The sequence below is a fragment of the Balaenoptera ricei genome, chromosome 15, assembly GCF_028023285.1.
Source record: "Balaenoptera ricei isolate mBalRic1 chromosome 15, mBalRic1.hap2, whole genome shotgun sequence".
NCBI classification, from domain to species: Eukaryota; Metazoa; Chordata; class Mammalia; order Artiodactyla; family Balaenopteridae; genus Balaenoptera; species Balaenoptera ricei.
The window spans coordinates 28,637,694-28,662,049 of NC_082653.1; the positions used below are offsets into that span (position 1 = coordinate 28,637,694).

Below are 24,356 nucleotides of genomic sequence, written 5' to 3' on the forward strand. Positions count from 1 at the left end.
TGAAAAGAAAACCCAATTTTAAAAAGGTTAAAGGATTTGAATAGACATTTCTCCAAGTAATATGTACAGGTGGCCCATAAACATGTGAAAAGATGTTCATTATTCATCATTAAGGAAGTGGAAATCCAAATTACAATGATATACTACTTGTTTGTGCACATATTCATGTACAACTTTTGTACATGAATGTTCATAGCAACATTATTCATAATAGCCAAAAAGTGGAAACAACCTAAATGTCCATCAACTGATGAATGCATAAAGAAATGTGATACATGCATACGATGGAATATTTCAGCAATAAAAAAGGATGAAGTACTGATACCGATACACGTCACAACATGTGTGAACCTTGAAAACATTATGCTAAGTGAAAAAAGCCATTTATGTGAAATGTCCAGAATAGGCAGATCCATAGAAACAGAAAGTAGATTAGTGGTTGCCAGGAGCTGAGGTGGAAGGATTAGAGAGCATTAATGGGGAATGACTAATGGGTACAAGGTGTCTTTTTAGGGTGCAGAAAATGTTCTAAAATTAGAATAATTGCACACTGTGAACATCTAAAAACCATTGTTAAGTGGCTGAATTTTATGAAACATGAAATATCCCAATAAAGATGTAAAAAAAAAATTAAAAGGTCCTAACCTTGGCTTAATTGGAAATGTGAATATATAACAATAGAAATGAGGATCCCAGGATCAAACTAGAAGAGAACTGATAATAATCACCCATGATTGAGACTTTTGTATTTTTCCTTCAACTAGAGAGTGGTTTGGTAATACCTAAACAATATTTTATGGGACCAACATTATACTAGCAAAAGGATTCCTTCCCCCTAAGAAACAAGGTAAGGATATCCACCCTCTCCAGTCTTATTCAGCATAGTACTGAGAGTTTTGTGTTTGTCTTTGTCTTTCTTAAGGCAAGAAAAAGAAAAGGCATATAGGTAAGAAAGGAAGTTTATATTCACAGATGACATAATGGTCTATATGGAAAATCTCAAGGAATCTACCCAAAAAAATAATAGCAAGGTTGCAGGATGCCAGTTCAACATTCAGAAGTCAATTATGTTTCACTATATTAGCAGTAAACACGTGGAAACAGACATTTAAGATACAATACCATTTGCAATCACTGAAAAAAATACTTAGGTATAAATCTAACAAAACATGTTTAAGACTTTTATGCTGAAAACTATAATCAAAGAAGACCTAAATAAATGGAGAGACATAACATGTTCAAGGATGGAAGACTCAACGTAGTAAAGATGTCACATACTCTACAAATAGACTTACTAGTTTAATTGAATTCCTATAAAAATCCCAACAAAAATTTCTGTAGATAGAGCAAGATTATTCCAGAAGTTACCTGGAAAGGCAAAGGAATTTGTAGTAGCTAAAACAATTTTGAAAATGCATAAAGAGGGAGAAATCACTCTACCCAATGTTCAGGCTTATTATATAGCTACATTAGATGGATGGACTCATAGATCAATAGAACAGAATAGAGAACCCAGAAATAGGCCCACAGATGTATAGCCAGTTGACTTTTGACTAGGGTGCCAAGCAAATCAGTGGAGCAATTGGATAGTCACAAGCAAAAATAAGCCTTGGCCTAAACCTCACACCTTATATATAGTTTAACTCAAATTGGATCGTAGATTTAAATGTAAAACTTAATATTACAACACTTTTAGAAGAACTCAAAGGAGAAAATCTTAAGGATCCAAGGCTTGGTGAAGAGTTCTTAGATATGACTCTAAAAGCACAATCTATAACAGAAAAAAAAAATAAATTGGACTTCATCAAAATTAAAAACTTTTGTTCTGTGAAAGACCCTGTTAGGATAAAAACATAACCTACAGATTGGGAAAGGATGTTTGCAAACCACATATCTGGCAAAGGAATTGTATCTAGAAAGATCATCTTAAAACTCAACAGGTTAAAAAAACGAACAATCCAATTAGAAAATGAGCAAAGGATATGAAGAGATGTTACACTGAAAAGGATATACAGATGGCAAATAAGCACAGGAAAATGTGTTCAGCATTACTGGCCATTGGGGAAATGCAAATTAAACCACAGTGAGATACTTCATACCTATTAGAAAAGCTGAAATGAAAGTAATGATACCAAATGCTGGAGAGGGTGCAGAGAACTGGGATCTCTCATATATTGCTGGTGGAACATAAAATGGTACAGCTACTCTGGAAAATTGTTTGGCAGTTTTTTAAACTAAGCATACACTTAATGGTAAGACCCAGGAATCACACTCCTGGGTATTTATCAGATATAAAAATTATGCCACACAAAAACCTATCCACAAATGTTCATAAGCAGCTTTATTTGTAATAGCCAAAAACTGGAAACAACCTGGATATCCTTCAATTGGTGAATGATTAAACAAACATCCATTCCGTGGAATACTACTCAGCAATATAAAGGGATGAATTGTTGATACACACAACAGTTAGATGGATCTCAAGGTCATCAGGCTGAGTGAAAAAAACCAATTCCAAAAGGTCACGTACTGTATGATTCCATTTATATAATATTTTTTGCAATAACAAAATTATAGAGGTACTAAACAGACTAGTGTTACCAGAGGTTATGGATGGGACAGGGCTGTGGGTGTGTTAATAAAAGGGGATAGCATGAGGGAGATCTTTGTGGTGGTGTAACTGTTGGGGAAAACTGGGTGAGGGTACACAGGATTTCTCTGTACTATTTTTCCGGCTTCCTGTGAATCTTTAATTATTTCAAGGTAAAAAGTATTTTAAAGTTTAGATGCTGAGGAGTCACGTAGGTTCTTAAGTCCACTGTATTTATTGAGCTCACTATATGCGGGGCACTAGATCTCCCGCTGGGTGCTTCACAAAGGCCAGTGATGCCATTCATGCTCCTGCTCTTACCTCATCTCATGGGGATGAATGGGTTACTTGGAAGCACGTAGGAAGAGGAACCTGAACCACACTTGGTGTTCAGGGAAGACTTCCCTAAGAAGGGACTCACCTCCAAGCAGGAGGAGATGTTAACCAGGCGAAGAGTAGGGTAGAATGGGTGCTCTAGCCTGAAAGTCTGTCCTGTGCAGAGCCCTGGAAGAACAGGTGGTGTGGTTAGAGCTGGGCAGGGGTACAGTGGTGGTGGTGAGCCGGTTGCTGAGCCCAGGGCAGGCTTCCCCACTTAGTGGGGAGGGGAAGGGTACAGTACTTTCCACCCAGCGAGTGGTTTTGGGCCTTAGTTCAGGGAACCTTTACTGTGTCAGGGCTCTAAGTCTTTGGGTTGAGAAAGGCCTTGGGACATATGTGGGCATTGTTCTAGGCCTAGAAGATGGGAAAATAGAGGCTGGGAGTAGTGCCAGCCAAGCACAGGCCTGCTGCAGGCACAGCCAGTCTTGCCCCATCCTGCCCTTCGTGTTCCTTTGGTTGGCTAAAACTCCTGGCCCCCTAGCCCTGGCATTCACCCCATCTTTGACAATACTACCACTCAGTTATTTTTTGTCTAATTGCAAGATTATTGGCTTTTTTCAAGTGCATATCCCCTTTGCTCTACTTTTTCACCTCTTTGTATCTCCATCACCCGGACCTATGCCTTGCACATTTTTGATGAATTCTATGTTCAGCAACTGTTCCCCTCTGGGTTCAGCGATCCCTGGGCCTGGGCCCCTACTCTTGAGGCATGTGCTCTCTCTCTGATGTGGGAGACAGGTGAGTAAATAAGAGTGCCATTGCAGAGGTTAGCACAGAGATCCTTCATAGGTAACCTAGGAAAGACTTCTTGGAGGAGGTGCTGCCTGAGCTGTGTCTTCACGGGGAAGAGGAGAACTATTCCTTAAGCTCCTTTTCTTTTTTCCTTTTCGTGTGTCCGAATTATTTCCTAAGATTCCTTTTGTGGGGAGGTTGTTCCAGGTTGTGAGACCAGCAGGCCAGAGGCATCAAGGTCTGAAAGCATGGGACTGTCCCTGAATTTTGTCTAGAGAAAGAATTCATGTCGGAATCCTAGGATATAACAGCTGTGAAGGAGAGGACCCTGATGCCAAGTACATGAATCTCCCCCATGGGCAGTTGGAAACCATTGAAGGATGCTGATGAGAGAGGATGTTAGTGTCTTTGGCTCAGGATCCTGGCAGATTGGAGGGAGTGAGGCAGAGGGCCAAGCCTCATCACTCCTGTATACCACTCTTAGCAGATGGAACTTGTTCCCCTTCTTTCTGCTACCTCACCTACCTCCCATGTCAAGAAGAGAGTATTATATGGCAGTTAGCAGCACAGGCTTTGGAGGTTGATCACCTGGGTTCAAACCCTAGCCTTGTAGCTTTGCCTGTCTCTCAGTGAGCACAGTTAGCCTTGGTTTTCTCATCTGCACCTTGGGAATTATTATACCTGTCTCAGGTTTCTTCGCATGGAATATGATGATGTCACGTATTGAGCTCATTGCTCAAAATATAGTAGATGCTCAAGAAATACTCAATGGATCCTATTCAGGTAGCAAGCAGAGATGAGAAAAAGACTGAAGGTATAATGACTAGAGGGTTCCCCGAAAGAGAGAACCTTCTTTTATTTTTTTTAAATACATAGTCTGTTCCTCCTAGAAAAGGATTTGATGCTGTGGAACCACTTAGGTGTGAGAGTATCGACCCAGAGGGTGTGCTGGGCAACTACATTTAGGCCCAGGACCTTTATGGACATTGTTTCCTCTGTCATCATGTTGGCCACCACTTATCGAGGATAGGAGAAACTGCCATTTCTTGGCTGTCGACCATGTGTTGACCACCATACCAAGTGTTTTCATTTATGGTTGCTCATCTTCCAGGCGGTCCTACACGGAAATCAGCAGCATCCTTACTTTTACAGAGCAGTATACAGTGGATAAGGGAGGTAGCATAACTTCCCAGAATTATCTAACTGGGAGGGTGAAGACTGGAGTTTGCCCCTACATGGGACTCAGAAGCTTATGCTTTCCCCATTGCACCCTTCAGTGTTAGTTCATGTAATCAATTTGTGTACAAGTTCAGTGTAGTGAGTGCACACTGATTATGGAGAAAAATCCATCCACTAACCCCGCTCAGTTAGATCTTTCTCAGGCAAGCTTATCTCCCGGGACTGGGACACTGAACTAGAAGAGGAGGTGGAATGTTTAGGAGGCTTTTTGTCAGCCACTAGCGAATTGACAGGTCTTGCCTCTGTAGTCCCCTTCACCCTCCACCCCCACCCATTGCCAGCCCCCTTCCTCTGTCAGCACAGATGCCTATAATGACGACTTCTTTGTGAGAGCCCCATCACTACCATGTTGCTGGGCAACCAGCCACTCACACTTTCACCTTTTTGTTTTTCCCACAAATGCCAGATTTAAGGGTGGGGCCTTAGGGCAGGAAGAAGGGAAAGCAGGAAAGCAGAGGGCCCATCTGGCTGCTGCAGGTTGTTAATTACCCTATCACTGAACAGCCTTGGCTTACATTCTGAGTAGGAAACAACAGCCTCTGCCCCTTCCCATAGGATACAGTTCTGTGTCTCACCCCTCACTTTCCACACCATATTGCCTGTCCCACACCTGGAAACCTCCAGATGCTAACTGAAGTTGGGATGTCTTGCTTCACTAAGTGTGTGGTGATGTGTGTCCAGACCTTGTCAGAGGCTATTGGTGTGATGCTGGTATAGATGGAGAGGACATTCCATTGTGATAGAGAATTGAAGGTGAAGATTAGGTCTGTTCTACTCCTGAGATCTCTAGGGAAGAAATACTGAAAACAAGCCATCTCTAAGGGAATTTTTTTTCATCTAAGCCTAACTTTTTGTTGTTGTCATTACAGTTCTAACCCATTTCCCTTTGCTCCATCTGTCCTCAGTCAGGAGACTGTATGCCCCAAATCTTGTTCTTTGTTTTGAAAAATCAAAATTTCCTATGCTTAACCAGCTTTGCTAAAACTAATCCTTAGATATAAAGCTCTTATTTAAGTCATTCAGAATTCATTTTTAATCCCATTCAGTCTATATCTTTACATATTTTCTAAATGTTCCCAATATTTGTGTTTCACATTTTCTTTTTAAAATTTTGTATTTTGTTTACTAAGGTGGTAAACATATACTTTTTAGTATCTGATACTTTGTTCTACTAATATATGCTATGCTGTAGTTTGCCTAACCTCCACAGGGAATTTCAAGAATGTCCAATTTTTCATTTTAAATAGTACACTGAACATCTGTATATAAATTTTTTATTTCCTGGAGTTATATTTTCTGTGCTGGCAGATCTCAAGCTTTTTTGTCTCAGGAACTCTCTTGCATTCCCCCAAATTATTTAGGACCCCCAAAAGAGCTCTTGTTTGTTTGAGTTGTATCTATCAATATTTACCATATTATAAATTATAGCTGAAATTTTTAATTAAAAATTTAAATTTTAAATTTAAATATACATTTATTCATTCATTTAAAAATAATAATAAACCTGTTGTGTGTTAACCTAAATAACAAATTTAATGAAAATAACTATTTTCCAAATCAAAAACTTAATGAGAAGAGTGACATTGTTTTCATTGTTGCAGATCTCTTTAACAGTGGCATAGAAGACAGCTAGATTCTCATTTCTGCTTCTGCATTTAGTCTGTAGGTGATAATGTTTTTGTTTAAGCCTTAACATAGGTTGTTGGAAAAGAGAGTAGTAGTAATTGTGAATATTCTTTGCATTATACCAAAACTTGATAAGTGATAGTTTCTTTAAGGTGTTAAGGTAAAACAATAAAATAGCCAGTTACTACCAACAAAACAGGTTTATCCAGGAGCAGCAAAGAATTGTAGTTTGGGACATGCAGCTGTGGTTCACCACATGCAAGTCTGGTAAAGCAAAGGAGAAGTTCTTTTATAGAGAATAAGGGGAAGTTGGGAGGGGCTGTTATAAACCTAAAGCCCATAGGAGAAAACTGGGAGTTTGCAGTATAGTGGCTTTTCATTGGCTGAGTTGTGAGATTCTTTCATTGGCTGAGCTGTTGCCAGACAAGGAGAAAATCTTTCTTCCTCTTCCTGGCAGTAGTAAAGTAGTATTACTTCCTGCGGGAGATGTAAGGTACTCTCTTCCTGCTGGGGTCTGTGTTGATGTCAAGTGATTCGTGCATGAAGGCTCTGCTCTCCCTTCTGGCCTCTTGATTCCATTTTAGTTTCCCTTTATTAATTTTCACAAAGGGTTAGTTGCAATGTAGAATCTGAATCTATATCAGTGAACTTTTTGTACATTATTACATTAAAATCCACTGCTCTATCATGCCCTTTTAATGGATCTTTTACTAGTGCATGCTATTGGGAGATCATGAATTGGTTATTTGGAAACTGTTGGTCCACTGAGCTGTGCAGATTCGCTAAACGTTGACACATTTTATTACACAATATTTTAAAAATCACATTCATCAATATTACCGATCTCATCAGCATCAGTATGGGAGAGCTGTCAAGCTAGTGGTGAATACAAATTTCCAAATTGCTAATTTTCACTTGAAAGCTTGAATTTTATCATTGGCAACATATACTGTCAGTTATTTTCCTTGAAGTAACAGGTTCACATGGTTTTCAAGAAAGTATCAACTGTGTAGCCCAGTCTGAATAACCATGGTTTGTTTGTCTGTCAGTCATTGTTTTGTATAAAAATGGTTTTCCATGAAAAAAACGGCTACTTCAGCTAGCGACTTAAACAACTGCACGAGTACTTCTCTTTGAGACAACCATTGTATTTCTACATGCAACAGAAGTACTTTATGCATATTTCCCATTTCATCACACAGAATATTAAAAAGAGGTGTACTCAAAGATCGAGAGTTTAGAACACTTGGTAATTTTTAACGATTCTTTAAGGACATTCTGAAGCAAAACTGGATGGGGGTGGGAGTGGTCGGAGTGGCTGGTGAGGGAGGTTACAGTGACTGCTAGTTGAATGCTTCTGCTTTGATTCATGCTAAGGCATCAACTGTTTTACCCACCATTGCTTTTGCACCATCAGTGCAAATATCAACACAGTGAAAAAAGCAAATAGCTTCTAAGATGAAATAGTTTTGACCTCATGGACCCCCCCTGAAATGAGAGTCTCAGGAACCCCCCAGGGGTCCATGGACCACATTTTGACTCTTTTTTTTTTTTTTTTTTAATGTTTACAGGCCCATTTGAATTTACTCTTTTGTGAAGAATCTATTCAAATCTCTTGCTTATTTTTCTGTTGGGTTGTCTTGTCTATTTTTGATTTGAGGCATTGTTTATATAGTCTGTATTTAAGTCCTTTGTCAGATACATGTATTACAAATATCTTCCCTCTTGTAGTTTGTCTTTTCACTCTGTTAATGGTGTTTTTTAAATTAAAACATTCTTAATATTTTATGTAGTTTGGCTTATCAATACTTTCCTTTTATATGTGATGCTTTTTTGATCTGTTTGAGAAATTTTTGCCCTACCCCAAGGTCATGTAGAATTTCTCATATTTTCTAGAAGCTTTGTTGTTTCACCTTTTATATTAAGATAATCCATTTGAAATTAATTTTTATGTGTGTTGTGAGATAGATTCATATTTTAGCTTTGATCTAGCACCATATTTTGAAAAGAATTATCCTCTACCTATGCCACCTTATTAATAATTTTCATTTTTCATTACTTGTGAAACAATAATAGTTGCCCTCATTCTTTTCCTTGGAATGGAAGAAATCTTTATCCCTTTGATCTTTTTCCCATGGATGGCAAAGCTAGTTCAGTAATATTTATATGGCTACTTTTTATTGAATGCCAACTGTTGCAGACAACATACTAGTCATTTCATCCACATGCTTTTATTTAATCCTCTCAACCCCATGAGATCAGTAAGGGCTATCCCCCTTTTACAGTTTACATGAAACTGAGGTTCATGTGTAAGTAACTTGACCACAACCATTAAGGAGCAGAAGTTGTATTATAATAATAGAATATTGGATACTACTTATTAAACTCTTTATTGTGTACCAGGTGCTAAGCTTTTGTAAACATTCTCATTTAATCCATATAACAACCCTGAGAAATAGATACTATTGTCTGTATTTTACAGGGAAGAAAACTAAGGCTTAGAGATTTCATGATTTGCCCTAGGTCAGACAGCTGTTAAATGGTGAAGCCTGAATTTGAACTTGGGTCTAACTCTGAAACCTTTGCTTTTATCCTCTACACAATTTCTTAGCCCCAAGTGGGTCTAAGTGTCAATTATGTGTCAGATACTGTGCTAGGCACTGGGAATACATGATGAGGTATGGACCTAACCTTCAAGGAGTTCACAGTCGATTAGGGCTGATGGCCCCTTTTATTCCAGACCGTAACTCTTTTTAAAATCGTGAAAGAAGTATGTCTGAGGTCTTCTGCTCAGAGAAGGTTGATTATTCTGAAGGACTGAGTTGAGATAGGATATAGAAGGAAGGGCTTCACTGAGATAATGCATGATGAACTAAATTTTAAAGGACTAATAAAAAATCTGTAGTATTGGGAGTAATTGGCATTTGTGGCCAAGGGAACAGTGGGTACAAATGGGGCTATGAAATCATCTTATCATCGTGTGTGTGTGTGTGTGTGTGTGTGTGTGTGTGTGTGTGTGTTTATAGGCAGGGGATGGATCAGGGGGTTATATATTACTTGTGCTGGCATGTGAAGGGAGAATAGGTGAACATGGGGGCCACATCACAAAGGGCCTTATGTGCTAAGGAGCTGGGTTTGATCCTGGGGTAATGGAAGCCATCAAAACGTTTTGGTTAGAAAGTGATCCATTTGGGACCCCTTTAACCATTGACTTTTTTTTTTTTTTAAGGAATCCCACTTGGATTCTGGCAACTAACATAGGTAATATTTATTGAGCCTTTACTGTGTGCTGAGCTATTACGTTAAGTATAAAATATAATCTCTTTTAACCTTCATTAACAAGAGAATGAGAGATAGGTGCTAGTGTTATCCCCATTTTATAGAAAAGAAAACTGAGACACAGAGAGGTTAATCAACTTGCCCAAAGAAACACAGCTCATAAACACCGGTGTGGGATTCAAAGGGGTATTTTCTCCTTTTGACACCTATATCAGCAGTTGCTTCAAAAGAAACTGTCTTGGCTTGGATTATTCCAAGAACAAAGAGAAAGCTAGTATGGTTGGAGCATGGTGGGGTAGAGTGATGGGAGATGACACTGTAGGGGTAAGCAAAGGACAGTTTGTGTAGAGCCTTGGGGTCATTGTCAGGAGCAGTGGGAAGCCACTAGGTGTATTTAGGAAGAGAGGGACTTGATATTATTTACCTTTTTTTTGTTTTTGTTTTTAATTCCTCTGGCTCCTTTGTAGAGAATGGATTAGAGAGGGACAAGAGTAGAAACAGAAAGACCAGGTAAGGGGCTGACACAGGCACCCAGGCAAGAAATAATGATGGTAGGTGGTACGTGGTGGCAGATATGTAGATGATCTGGGATATATTTGGAAGTATACTATGCAGGACTTGCTTATGGGTTGGCCTGATGGTGGGAAGAAAAAGCAAGGATGATGCAAGGAGGTTTTTTTTTTTTAGCCTAAGTCATTTCTAATTTGGGGCTACCATAGGTAATGCTTCAGGGAACATACTTTTCATGCAACTTAGAACACATCTGAATATTTCCTTAGCATGCATTCCTGACAGTAGAATTAATATATTAAGGACTAAGCCTCTTTTTAAAGATTTTGATACGTATTGCCCAGTTGCCTCCCTAAACAGTAGTATTAATTCGCATTCCCCCTATATTTTGGTGTCATTTCCGCATCTTTTTCACTGCTGGAGTTAGTCTCTTTTTTCTTTTAAATTATTTAGAAAGGCATCATCCCCATAACATTTGTAAGCTAACTGAACCCAAATTCAGTTTCTTGTTACCCCATTCCTCGCTGGCTATTGGCTGGAGGCCTCTCACCTCCTTAAACCTCTTGCATTTCTTCTCACGTGGCTGCCTCCATATTTAAAGCCAACAGCAGTGTGTCAGGTTCTTCTCATGCTTCAAATCTTCCCTTCCACCTTTACTTCTGCCACCAGCTAGAGAAAGTTCTCTGCTTTTAAAGGTCCATATGATTAGATTAGCACACCCAGATAATCCCCCCTTTTTGAGGTCAACTGTGCCAGAAAACATAAATGCAGGAGTGATTTCTCATCACACTCACAGATTCTGGGGATTAAGGGGTGTGGAATCTTGAGAGGGGGACATTTCTACCAAAGGCAAAATACATTTCCCCTCCCCCAGGGTTCTGAGGAGTCTTTTGCCAGTTACTGTATCAGCTCAGCCTAAAATCTTATCTAAATCTCATCAGCTTAAAGGACCTAAATCTAGCCTTCTAAATCATCTAAATCAGGTACAGTTGAAGCTCCTGAGTACAACTGCTTTCTGTCTCTTGACCAGAGAAATAGGATGTCTGTTCCCATCATACAGTGGTCAGATGGGCAAAGAATAACAGTTATCGATTTCTAACCTGAAAAAAATATGAGCATGAAAGTTTTTAATTACAGCATTATTTATAGTTACACATACCAGAAGCAATACACCAGTACCTACAGTAGAAGATAAAGTAAATTTTACAAATTTGCTTCACTTGAGTGACTATTATTTGGCCATTAAAAATGTTAATAGCAAAGACAAACAACATGAGAAATATAGGACACAAGTGGAGGAAAACAGTGAGATCTAAAATTATATTTATTATAATTGTCTAAAAATATGCTTATAAAAAGACTAGGAAAGAATAGCAAAAATAGTCATTGTGTTAGAGTCAGATGATGGGTGACATTTTTCTTATAATTTTTTAGTATATGCATATGTTTTCTTTCTCTTTCTTTTGAAAATCTTTGTTCACTTAGCCTAAATTCAGTATTTTCCAACCATTCTCAGTCCCCAGTTCACCTTTGAACTCATAGGATATCCTATCCTATGAGTTCATCTAGGGGTGGGGAAAAGGAAAGGTGTAGTGCCCTGCTTGCTCAGAGCACATAACTGGTGCTGTCCTTGTTTATGTGCACACACTGTTGTCTATAGCTATCAGCATTTCCATTTTCCCAGTCCTAAGTTTCTACACTTGGCAGGACAAGGCAAATAAACCCAGACCACAGAAATTCCCCAGCTGAACTTGTACCCTCGCTGGGAAGCAGCCTAGCCGTTGGTGCTCCCCAGACCAGCAATGCCAGATCATGTGGGAGCTTTCAGAAAACGAAGGATCTCAGGTCCCATCCCTGATCTTCTGAATTAAAACCTGCATTTTAGCAAGATTCTCCCACTGATTCATGTGCACATTACAACCTGAACAGAACTGGCCTAGGTGGTTCAAACAATGCCATGAAAACCGACTCAGGGATCAGGGTCTGGAAATCTTCAGGTAATTGCTGCTGGATGCACTGTGAAAGCACAGCCGGCACTCCTAAAGAACTCTGATGTGCAGATGGAGAGCTTTGCGTTCATGCCTGGTGACCACCATGCAGACCAGCAGCTGTGTTGAAAGCAGCCATATTGATGTTCTGTACCGGTTAAGAGCCTAGGTTTGGAAGACTCTGGTTCTGGAATAAGCACACTCCTTCCTGACTTTCCCATTGACTGCAGCTATATAGAATGCATGGAGCAATTATTGGAGGATGCTGAAAAGTAGTAGCAGATAGATTGGGAAAGAAGACCAGAGGTTGAAATTCCACCATACTGGCCTCCAGTATGAACTCAAGGAAGCCCAAAACAAGGAATTAGATATTGGCATGGAAAGAGAGCACTCCAGGACAGCCCTCCATTCTGGCTAAAGGAGTGGGAATGGGGTCTAGTGCTCAAGAGAGAATGGGGAAAATCTCCCCTGTTTCTTCTTCCTTTTCTCCATTGTTTTATACTCCAGCATGTGACAGTCCACAAACTTAAAACTGAGGGAGAAGACCTTTCCTTTCCAATAAGACTTGTGTCAAGAGTATGGAGTGGACCACTGTTGCTTTTTTTTCTTTCTTTGTTCTCCCTCCATTTGATATAGGCATGTGGACACAGGCACTGTCAGGGGAAGTACATGGCAGAGCAAGGTAAGCAGTGTCCCAGCTTTCTGGCCAGAGGACCAAAAGAGGAGCCCCAGGGAACTGGAAGGTACCAAGGAGATAGATCACAGAAACGGAAGAGTTCAGAAAGCAACTCCATAAAGTTATGGACTCCAGGCCTTACCTGCAAACTGTACATAAGTGGATCTGATTGTAAATAGCACACCAAAGACTTTGAGAACAGAACTACGGATAGCCCACTGCCAGGTCTCAGACTGACCACTGGTTAGCACATATGTGGTACACAACTGGATAGCACTGCAGAGGCTTTCCAAACAGAACTGACATTGAAACCTGAACTTGGATCCCAAACCCAGCTGGGTCGATTGCCTGCTAAGACAAAAATACCAGGATTCTCCCCAAACCTCATAAGTGTTCAAAATTATTGGGCATACAAAGAATCAAGAAAATTTCAGCTCACAAAAAGACAATCAACAGATGCCAATATTCCAATGTGATGCAAATGTTAGAAGAATTATGTGACAGAGATATAAAGCAGCTATTATAAAAATGCTTAGAGAAGTGAGGGCATTCTAGAAACAAATGGAATGATAGAAAATCTCAGCAAAGAAACAAGGTACAAAAAAGAACCCAATGGAAATTTTAGAACTGAAAAATAATAATACAGTAATCAAAATAATTTCACTGGATGAATCAGTAGCAGAATAGAGATAACAGAGGAGAGATTAAGTACTTGAACTAGATCAGTAGAAATCATCTGAACAATACAGAGAAAAAATATTTTAAAATAAAGTTTCAAGAACTGGCGGGACAATTATAAAAGAGCTAACATGGTCGTGAAAGTCTTAGGAGGAGAGGAGAAGGAGTGTAGTACAGAAAAATTATTTGAAGAAAATAATGGCTGAAAACTTCTCAGATTTGGCAAAAGACATAAACCTACAGATTTAAAAAGCTCAGCAAATCCTAAGTAGGATAAACCCAAAGAAGTCCATGCTCAAACATAATCAGATTGCTAAAAACGAAAGTCATGAAAGCAACTAGAGAAAAACACACATTGCTTATAGAGGAATAAGAATTTGAATGATTATGGATTTCTCATCAGCATACGTGGAAACCAGAAATAAGTAGACCACCATTCTTAAAGTATGGAGAAAAAAGGATTGTCAGACCCAGAATTCTATATCCAGCAAATACGTCATCTTTCTTTCTGAAGGATTTTAAGATATTTTTAGTAAAAGGATACAAAGAAAATTCATAGTCAACAGATCTTCTCAGAAGGAATTGCTAATGAAAGTTCTTCAGACAGAAGGGAAGGGATACCAGATAAACACTTGGAACATCAGGAATAAAGGAAGAGCAATAAGAATGGTAAATATCTAGATAAACATAATAGACTGTTCTCTTGACTTCTCTAAAACATGTTTTATAATTGAAAGCAAAAATTAGAACAAATTCATTGTAGTTATATATGTCATATAATATGACAATATTGTATGTTATATAAGACAAGGAAGGTGAATGAAAGGACTTAACTTATGCTGATAAGGTTTCTACCTTCTACTTGAAATGGTAATATACTATTTCTCAGTAGACTGTGAAAAGTTACATCTGTTTATTGTAATCCCTCAAGCAACCACTGAAAAAACTACAAAGAGATCTAGTCAAAAACTCTGAAGTTGAATTAAAAAGAGAGAAAATAGAGGAAAGAAAGAGAACAATTGGAAAAGCAATAATAAAATAGCAGATCTAAATCTAAACATATCACATTAAATGTAAATGGTCTCAACACACCAATTAAAAGGTCATGGCTTTTGAAGTTGGGTAAACCTAGTGTGAATTCATTCTTGGCCACTTACTACCCATCTGGCCATGTGTAAGAACACTTGCTTCTCTGAGCCTCAGTTTCCTCATTTGTAAAATAGGAAAAAAATTGTACTTCCTCAGAGGGCTATTGCAAAGATAAAACAAGGTAATGTTTATAAGGAGCTCAGCACATCCATCTGTTTAAAAAGTAGGGGAAATGCATATTTGCTCATATATGCAAAGTATCTTCGGAAGAACATACAAGAAACTGATGTCATTAGTTGTCTGTGGGTAGCCTGGAGGTCAGGGCTAAGAGGGAGATTTTTTTACTTGTACAGGTCCACAGTCTCTTATCTTACAACTCTGAAATCAAAAGAGCTCTGAAAACCAGGTGTTGTTGATTTTTTTATTTTGTTTTGTTTTTTTCATAAGATTGGTGCCACACCTTGTTTGGTAGCAAAACCTGAACTGAGGTGGCATGAAGCGCCTTATATGTTCATTTTGTGTGAATTCTCATTCATTTTGCAGAAATATTAGGGTATTGGTTATAGGGTACTACACAATAATATGTTAGGTATATTCATCTGACCTTTCTGAAACATGAAAAATTCTGAATTCCAAAACACATCCAGCCTAAGATTATGGATCTGTGTATCCTTTGAATTTTGAATTCAATCTGTGTATTGTTTTGAATTTTGAAACTGGTGAAGGCATTACCTATTCAGAAAATTAAATTTTAAAAACTAAATTTAGCATGGTGCCTGACACAAAGCAAGCTGTCAGTAAATATCAGCAGCTGCTATTATTCCATTCTTCCAGGCCTTTCCTGTCAACAAATCTGTTCATGTCCAATACTATGTTTCACCATGACAGCAGACTCTTTGAGTGTGACTACTTAGATTTTCCATCGTAAAAGACTGAGGTGCAAAGGTTTTGTGACAGACCCCTGCCAACCAGCCAGACAATCCGCCACCCAGAGTCCTGAGGTTTTTCCTGTTCACCAGACCACCTCAGCCATAAGCATGGCGTCAACAGGATTTGTGTGCCCAAGGGAGGCGTGTTGTTTTTATCTAAGAGGAGAGGAGAGCACATAAGGAGGAATTGTGTGTGGTCAGGATCACCCCCAAATCCCAAAGGGCCTTCAAAGGGCCCCAATCCCAAAGGGCCCCTTTTGAAGCTGGGCCTTACTGTCCAGTGGGCCCAGCTAGGCAGTTGCGCCTACAGCATTTAGTGTACAGCACTCTCTTTCAGTTGATTACCAGATGAAGTTTTAGGGGCTTGATTCTAGAGACCGTTTACAAAAATTAGCTGCTTCTTTTTTTTTTTTAATCCCAAGAGCCTCATTCAGGATATCCAGTACTGAGACTATAGGATCTGGGTGTGTATATAATGAATATAATGAGCTCACAGAAGTGTGCATGTGTTGCACTTAGACTGTGTTGAGTGTGAGCCTAAAGGATATGCCGTGACAATTGCAAGAATGCAGATTGTTGGGGTGGGCCTGGCAGCTACCTTTCTAGCCTCCATTGTGCTCTACCTCTTCTTTCCTCCCCACGCTCTGTGGCCTAGGAGAGAAAAACAGAGATGGCTTCATGTTTCAGGAACCATCAAGGCTCTGTTTTCCAAGTCATTTTTATAGCCACTAGAAGCTCCTTCTGTTTGCTGCTCTGTAGGGGGCAGTTTGTGGAGATAAGTGTAAAATGCTTGCTGCCCTCTGCACCACTTGGTCTGTCCAGTGAGGCAGGTTGTTGGGAGGCCACCAGAAAGTTTTAACTGCCAGCTCTATGAACCATGGCTTGGAAACAATAACCTAGGTCAGGAAAAATTGCTTCCCTTGGAAGCCATGTCCACCTAAATCATGGTGTCCTTTCCAGCTCATAAGGTAGAACTGACTGGAGAAGCACCTACTTTTGGATTATTTTCCTAGTTGCTTAATTAATGGCGTCTTACCTGTAAGCTTTGATTAGCTGCTGTTTACCAGGCTTTTCTGAGGTCTCCCATGCCCCAGAACTGTCAGGTTTGTATTGCTCACCAGGGCTCCAGGCAGATTCCAAAGCACACTTTTTCAAATACCAAATCTTCTTTGTTTTATTATATCCATAGCCATATCCTTTATAGAAAAAATAGGAAAGTATAAAGAAGAAACTTCTCCCATGTGTAACTGTCACTGTTTAAATTTTCAGTTATGCTTCTTTCTCGTTTTATTTATACACACACACACACACACACACACACACACACACACACACACACTTTTCATAGTTGATTTCCTAGGCTATTGATAATCCCCTTTTCTCCCACAGTTAACACTGGAGCATAAACATTTTTTCACATCATTTTAAAACATTCTAAGAACATTGTTTGCATGGCTGCATTACCATGATCTGCCTAACTGGTCCCCATTTACAGCCAATCCTGTTCCCTTGCTTAAAGTCTTTGTGATGACATTTTCATTTGAATTATGTATTATTTTTTTAAGATGGATACCTAGGCATAAAATTGTCAGATCACAGAATGTAAAGATACAGAAGGCTTTTGAGAGGCAGGTATATTTTGTGTGTATATATATATTAGTATAGACTTAGTCTCCACAAAGCACGCACTGATTTATGCTCCTGGCTCCTGCAGTCTCAGTGTGGGCAAAAATTGGTTCTTGGTTGGGGGGTGAAAAAAATCTTCGAAATTACAATGGTTTGTGGCTATCCAGTGCAGTATCTGTGATATTAACATTTCATGCAGGGGCCATAATGAGAAAAAGGTTGAGAAGCACAGTTCTAGTTGTATATGAGCACCCATCTCACTCCACCCTTTGAAGCTTTTAAATCTGAGCTTTTGGTTTGGGGTTTTAGAATAGTATTTTTCTGATCTAAATGTTCTTGGTTCTTTGTACACACTTTAGGAGCCTGAGAAAGGTATGAATAAAATAAAATTTATCTGGTTACCAATGTTCATATTTTTATCTTTCTACATTATTGAGATCCTCCATGTTTCTAGTTTTATGTCCAGCTCTTTTCGCGTAATTGCCATTGTAATAATTTCAGTGTTAGTCTGTGCCAAGGACCACTTTGAAATATCCCTTGTGTTCTGGTCTCATGCAGGGGCTTCCCCTGTCCCCCATGCCTGGGAGTACATTTGTGTCCCCAAAGGCATCAGGTTTGGACCTCTGGGAGCCCAGGCGCCAGGCTGCTCTGGGACTTGCAGTAACTGTCCCTTGTTTGTTTCAGGTGTGATCCCCTGGGCCCGTTTGCTGTCGGGGGAGAGGACCTAGACCCCTTGGGGTGAGTACTGCTGGGGAGGTGACAGCAACACGACTTGCTCTTACGGCCTTTCAGCCCAAGCTCATCTTCTAATTTTAGAGCTTGTCATCAGTCTTCCTCTGGGGTGAAGGAAGCGGTTGTTGCTGAGCGGCTGAGAAAGCGTTGCCGCTCTTCTGCTCTGCCACTGCTGGAGCAGTGCAGGAGGCCTCTGAGTGTTGGGGAGGGGCTGAGCAAGCCCAGTGGGCAGCTCCTCTGCTGTTTTCTGGCCCTGCTTGCTCTGATGGAGCACAGCAGCTGTCCCTTGGATGGAAGGGTACCATGGGGATCCATCAGGTGCAGACTGAAGAGCACACAGTGGGCTACAGACCTGAGGGCAGTTCAGGGCTGTTCAGAGGTCACCTCACTTGGTAAGGGGAGTCTCTGATCCTCATTAGACTCTGGTGTGGTTCTTGTCAAGTCCCCAACAAAGTTATTTCAGCCTCAGCTAGGCACTTTCTTCTCTGAATGCTTTTAGATTTTAACCTCTGCTGCAAAGTGTCCCCAGCTTGAGTGTCTCACTTTTAGACCATGGGGAAATCATATAAGTCTGCAGTTAAGCTTGAACAGTGACTTCAAAGTTTGGGGAACATCAGCTTATTCATCCTAGTTTGAGCCATGAGGTCGGATCCATGGAACTCCATGAGGGACAGATGCTGTCAGGAGCCAGACTTGGGCAACCAAATTATGGATTGCCCTGCGACCCTTTAAGGAAACAGAGCAAAAAGCTAGCATCATGAATTGTCTCAATTCATTAGTCCTTAGACCTAAAGTAGTAGCCTGCAGAGCCTTGTGATGGCTCTGCGTTGACCTTGACAAGTTCTGGCACATGTTCTCTATCAAATTGTCCCCCTTGGGTGCAGGAGATGGCAGGGATCTCAATTTCGTGGGTTCAGGGAGCCTGTAGAGCTGAAAGTAGAGGCCACAATTGCCAGAGAAGGTGTGCTCTTTGTGTCGTTGCTCTTGCCCGCTTCCTGCTGGCACTCAGGCAGCCATCCACATGTGTCTGCTTGAACCATCCAGAGTTGATGTCCCAGTCATTTTTAATCCATTCTCACCACCTTCACTCCTTCTCCAACAGCTGCTTGCCACATTTGCTTACCCATCGTTCCTTCTTGCCTCAGGTGTCGGAGAGGTGGCATGATTGTGGATCCCCTGAGATCCGGCTTCCCAAGAGCACTTATTGACCCATCATCGGGCCTCCCAAACCGGCTTCCTCCAGGCGCTGTGCCCCCGGGAGCACGCTTTGACCCCTTTGGACCCATTGGGACCAGCCCATCTGGGTAGGTATTCACTCAGGTATGCTGAGAAATAGGACCTGATGGCAGCTCAGCTCAGCATTGCAGGAATGAAGGCGTCTGACGCCAGGCGCAGAGTCACCACTAACTCTGTCCCCTGCTGCCAAGAGAGTGGAGCCTCCTCCAGGCACCTGCCTGATGCCTCCCTGGAGACTTCCAGGAGCTTCCCATTCCTCAGTGCCTCCCTTCCCCAGCTCCCGTCAGGGAGGACTCAGAGGAGGGGTTGCTACTCACACTTAATGGACTTTTTGTAGGTGTCAGGAACTCATTGGATCCTTATGTCAACACTTGTGGGTAGATATTACTGTCCACATTTCACACATGCAGAAATCAAGGCCCTGAAAGATGAAGTAACTAATCCAAGGTGGGAGAATAAGAATTCAGACCCAACTCTAGAGTGCATGCTCTTGAACTGCACAAACCACCACATCATTCCGGAGGCAGGCTCCCTCCATTCAGGACCCTGTGTGCCTGTGTGCCCCTGGCTCTCCATCGCCCCAACTCACCAGCCCTTCTTTCCATTCCAGACCTAACCCAGACCATCTCCCCCCGCCGGGCTACGATGACATGTACCTGTGAAGGCCTCAAGAATGTAACATCCCAGCCTTCCCTCTACTCTCCTGGAGCTGCCACTGCTGGCCGCATCAGCAACCGTTTTCTTGCAGGCTGGGGGCAAGGGACTCTGCCCATGTGTTTGCAGGCCAGCTGGGATTGCCTCCCCACCCCCTACCAGGGCCAAGGTACCTGCTGCAGCTGTCCACCTGGCTGCATATAGGTCCCAAAGAGAAATCAGTGTCTCTCACCACCAGCTCCTCCCCACTTCCCAGGGAGACTCCGGCAACATATACCCTCGACCCGATGCAGTCCCAGTTGCAGCACTGTAAGAACAGAACACATTTTGGATGTTATTATTAAGAACCAAATGTCAATACAAAACTCATGTTGCCAGTCTCCCACGCTTCTTTGCTGCTCAGTTCCTTCCATTTATGAGACTTGAGAGTTTGAATCTTTTTTTTTTTTTTTTTAATGATTTTATAAACCTGGGAAGGACATTTTATTTATTTGTTTATCTATGACTGTGTTGGGTCCTCGTCTCTGCGCGAGTGCTTTCTCCAGTTGCGGCAAGTGGGGGCCACTCTTCATCGCGGTGCGCGGGCCTCTCACTGTTGAGGCCTCTCTTGTTGCGGAGCACGGGCTCCAGACGCGCAGGCTCAGTAACTGTGGCTCACGGGCCTAGCTGCTCCCCGGCACGTGGGATCCTCCCAGACCAGGGCTCGAACCCACGTCCCCCGCACTGGCAGGCAGATTCCCAACCACTGCGCCACCAGGGAAACCCCCGAGAGTTTGAATCTTTGAGGGGCTAAGTGACTCTTTTTTCCTACCCAGGGCCTGTTCTTGCTTCTCAGGCACCTTCCTTTCATAAATTGCTCTTGCTCCTGACACCACTAAGATGGGTCCCAGTCTGGCTTCATGGATGAAAATGAGTGACTGGAAACCCCATAGGCCACAAGGATGACTTTCACAAGGACAGGCACATTGCGGAAAGACTGCATCATTCTGAAAAGGGCAAAATCTTCCAGTTCTGCTTGTCTGAGCCAGTCCTCTGGGTCCCTCTGTGCCTGGGCAATGGCAGCCTATGAACAGAGGAATAAACAGAACAGACCTGAAGGCTAACCTCCTTTTTGCCACTAGCTTACTGAGTGACCCTAAGCAGGTCCCTTCCCCTCCCAGGGCCATCGTGTCTACCTACGAAATCTGAGGTGTGCCTTTCTTGCTCTAAAACATTCTGATGTCTGCTTCTATGTCTGATGACCCCTGCGAACTGGGGCAAAAGGGAAAGAATAAAGGTTCAAGGCTTTTTGTGGTACTTACCTACAGAGTCTGCAACTGTGTGCCTCTCACCCCTCTTGCAGCCCAGACACAAGCATAGCAGCGTGGTGATGAACTTCAGGACAAGCAGGGAGCCTGGTCTCTGAAAGCCAGTGGCAGGGGGCGGGTTGGGGGGAGTGTGTGATAGGGGTGAATGAAGGAGCTGGTGATGCAAGAAACAACCCAGGAAGGCATTTCACCCCCAGGGAGCCCCAGCCTCTGGAAACCTGTGCCCTCTGTCCAGGCCCATCTGACCTTTGGTGTTCTCCAGATCCTTTTCAGCCTGAGGCCTGACAGATGTGGTCAGTGATGAACCCCTGTGCTGGAGTGGAAAAAGCACTCTAGAGCACCAGACTCAAGAGGCAAGAGATCAAGGCACTAGTCACTTTCACTCCCTAACTAGCATTTCAGCCACGGGTGGGTCCTTAAACTTCTCAGCTCCTTGGATTCCTTCCCCTAAATTAGGACGTATTATTTATCTGTGGGCAGAGGGCTACCAGAGCCTTCCTGAGGCATCTGCCAATATGCTGTAGCCTGAATTGCCTGTCTGCTGTGCCCGAGAGTGGGTTAGGAGTAAACTAAACAGGCATATGTGCCCAGGGTCAATCCAAGATGGAGGCTGGGACTAGGTGGGGAGGCTAGCATGAGCCGGCTTCCTGGGCATTTCTGGCAGGCCCCAATTCAAGCACTGATTTAGTAAAAGACCACCTTGAAGCTTTTAGAACAGCTCTGCTCTGGAGAAAGACCCAGAGGTCAGGCAGAGCTACAAATGCAGTCATTAATAGCCTTTTTCCTCAAGAGCCAGCAAATGGGTAGAACGTTTTTGTTTTGAAACTGGATCATATCTTCAACCAAAAGGACTTGGGGTAATTTGCTCATAAAAGCATCTTTTATTATAAAATGAAGCATTTAAAGGAACATCAGACAAGTGGGAGAAGTAGATAACTTTTAGGACCCTGATTCAAGGAAAGGACAAGATTGAAACAATAAATTCGCCACTTAGATTTTCTAATAGCAAAAGTGGAAAGGATAGCCATAAATATAATTCTGTTTTCTGAAAATAGAAACTTTAGTGATCCACCTGCAGAATTAGCAGGTTTTCTGAGTGGGTCTCCTTGCATCAGGGACAGTGAGGAACACGGACTATGTCTTAGTTATGTGGGGGAAGGTGAATGGGGCCTTCAGGAACTTCCAAGTCAGGCTGTCGGTATGTGTTGTATATCTGGGCCACTTCCCTCCTTCCAGCCAAGCAGCCAAAGGGAATGGTTCAGGTATATGTTTTGTGGAACCCAAAAGGTTGGAGCCTTAGCAATAAATATCAGCACTTAATAACCTGTTCCTCTGTTTTAAAAATACAGCTTTATTGAGATATAATTCACATACCCATAAAGTTCACGTTTTTTAAAGTGTGCAATTCAGTGTTTTTAGTATATTCACAGTGTTGTGCATCCATCACCATGTCTGATTCCTGAACATTTTCATCACCCCAAAAAGAAAACCCATACCCATCAACAGTCACTCCCCATTCCCTCCTCCCAGCCCCAGGTAACCACTAGTCTATATTCTGTCTCTAAAGATGTGCCTATTTTGGACAGTTCTTACACGTGGAAATCACACAATATGTGGTCTTTCATGTCTGGCTTCTTTCACTTAATGTTTTCAGGGTTCATCCATGTTGTAGCATGTATCAGTAATTCATTCCTTTTAATGGCTAAATAATATTCCACACTTTCTTTATCCATTTATCAGCTTATGGACAGTTAGGTGGTTCCCACTTTTTGGCTATTATGAATAAGGCTGCTATGAACATTTACGTACAAGTTTTTGTGTGGTCATATGTTTTCGGTTCTCTTGGGTATATCACCTAGGAGTGGAGTTGCTGGATCATATGATAACTCAATTTTTTTGAGGAACTGCCAGACTGTTTCCCCAAGTGACTGCACCATTTTACATTCCCACCAGCAGAGTGTGAGGGTTCTGGTTTCTCCGCAGAAACTACTTTAGCTTTTTTAAACAAACAAGGAATTTTGACCTAGGTCAAGCAAAACAGAGACCAGAGACAGTCACCCCTGGGGAGCAGACTATGGCTTTGGTAATAGCCACCTTGGGATGACCACGGCTGGTGAGCCACAGAGGAGTTTGGGTTTGACTTTTGGGGAAGTTTCAGGGCTGGATGTGATACAGGAAAGGTCCTGTCTGTAGGGAAGTTGCCATGACCTTTCCGGGTCTAGCGCGATTCATGGCATCACTTTTGCTTGGTTTGAAATTTCTTTGTTGATCCAGTGGCTTACAAGTAAAATAAAGGTCTGGTTCTAAATCTTCCGTCTTTCAGTGAAGTGCCATAGACCATGTGTACCATCTCTGGCAGCCCCTACATTCCCACCTTCTCTTCCTTGCCTTGCCTCTTTCCTAATTCTTAGAGCTGGCTGTGTTTTTCATTGCCTTGCATTTATCTACTTAGTCATGAGCTTCTGTCAGCCTCCATGGTGAAATCATTGGTCTCAAGACCCTGACTCTAAGAATGCATTATGTTCAAAACAGATTTTATATTCCTGTGCTGGATGGTCAGTACCTGTTGACATGTAGTTAGAAAGTGGGTAGCAAGCCCCATAACAACCTCATTCTTTGAAATCCAGCTTCCTTCATGGCCTCCCTTTCTACTCTCATTAATGACATTCTATTACTGATCCATGCCTCTTCACAGAAGAAAAATTAGAATCTGTGGAGCAATGAATATCTGTCACCTTCTAATCTTGTCTACTTTGGGCAGTTCCAATGAGACAGGTCCCACCACCAAGGAGAGGAAAGATCCCTCACATGCATATCCTCAGATTTGTCTTTTATAAAACTTAACATGCTTATGGACCACTATTGACTTTTTGCACCAAAAGAGAGGTTCAAAGGCAGGCATCCAAGCCCCCAGCTCTTGTTTGTCCTTGGGATACCACAAGGCACACCCTAAGTCACTCCAGCTGTGCTGGACCCTGAACCTGACCCAGAGGGTGTGTCACAAGTAGAAGTGGCAGGCAGTGAGGGTGGTGGCCAGTGAGTGGCAAGACCCAGGTGACTAAAGATAGACCCTAGAGTGCAGAGAGC

General features: G+C 41.8%; 1 protein-coding gene across 1 annotated transcript in view; it reads left to right on the forward strand.

Annotated features, from left to right (window-relative positions):
- The window catches only part of PSMF1 (proteasome inhibitor subunit 1), a 47,635-nt gene extending 26,373 nt beyond the window's left edge, over positions 1-21,262 (forward strand). The window contains exons 5-7 of the mRNA XM_059897715.1: positions 18,025-18,078; positions 19,218-19,376; positions 19,919-21,262. Of these exons, the coding sequence (XP_059753698.1) occupies positions 18,025-18,078; positions 19,218-19,376; positions 19,919-19,970 (265 nt within the window). The 3' untranslated portion in view covers positions 19,971-21,262. The remainder of the gene's footprint in view (positions 1-18,024; positions 18,079-19,217; positions 19,377-19,918) is intronic.
- Positions 21,263-24,356: the final 3,094 nt, after the last annotated feature.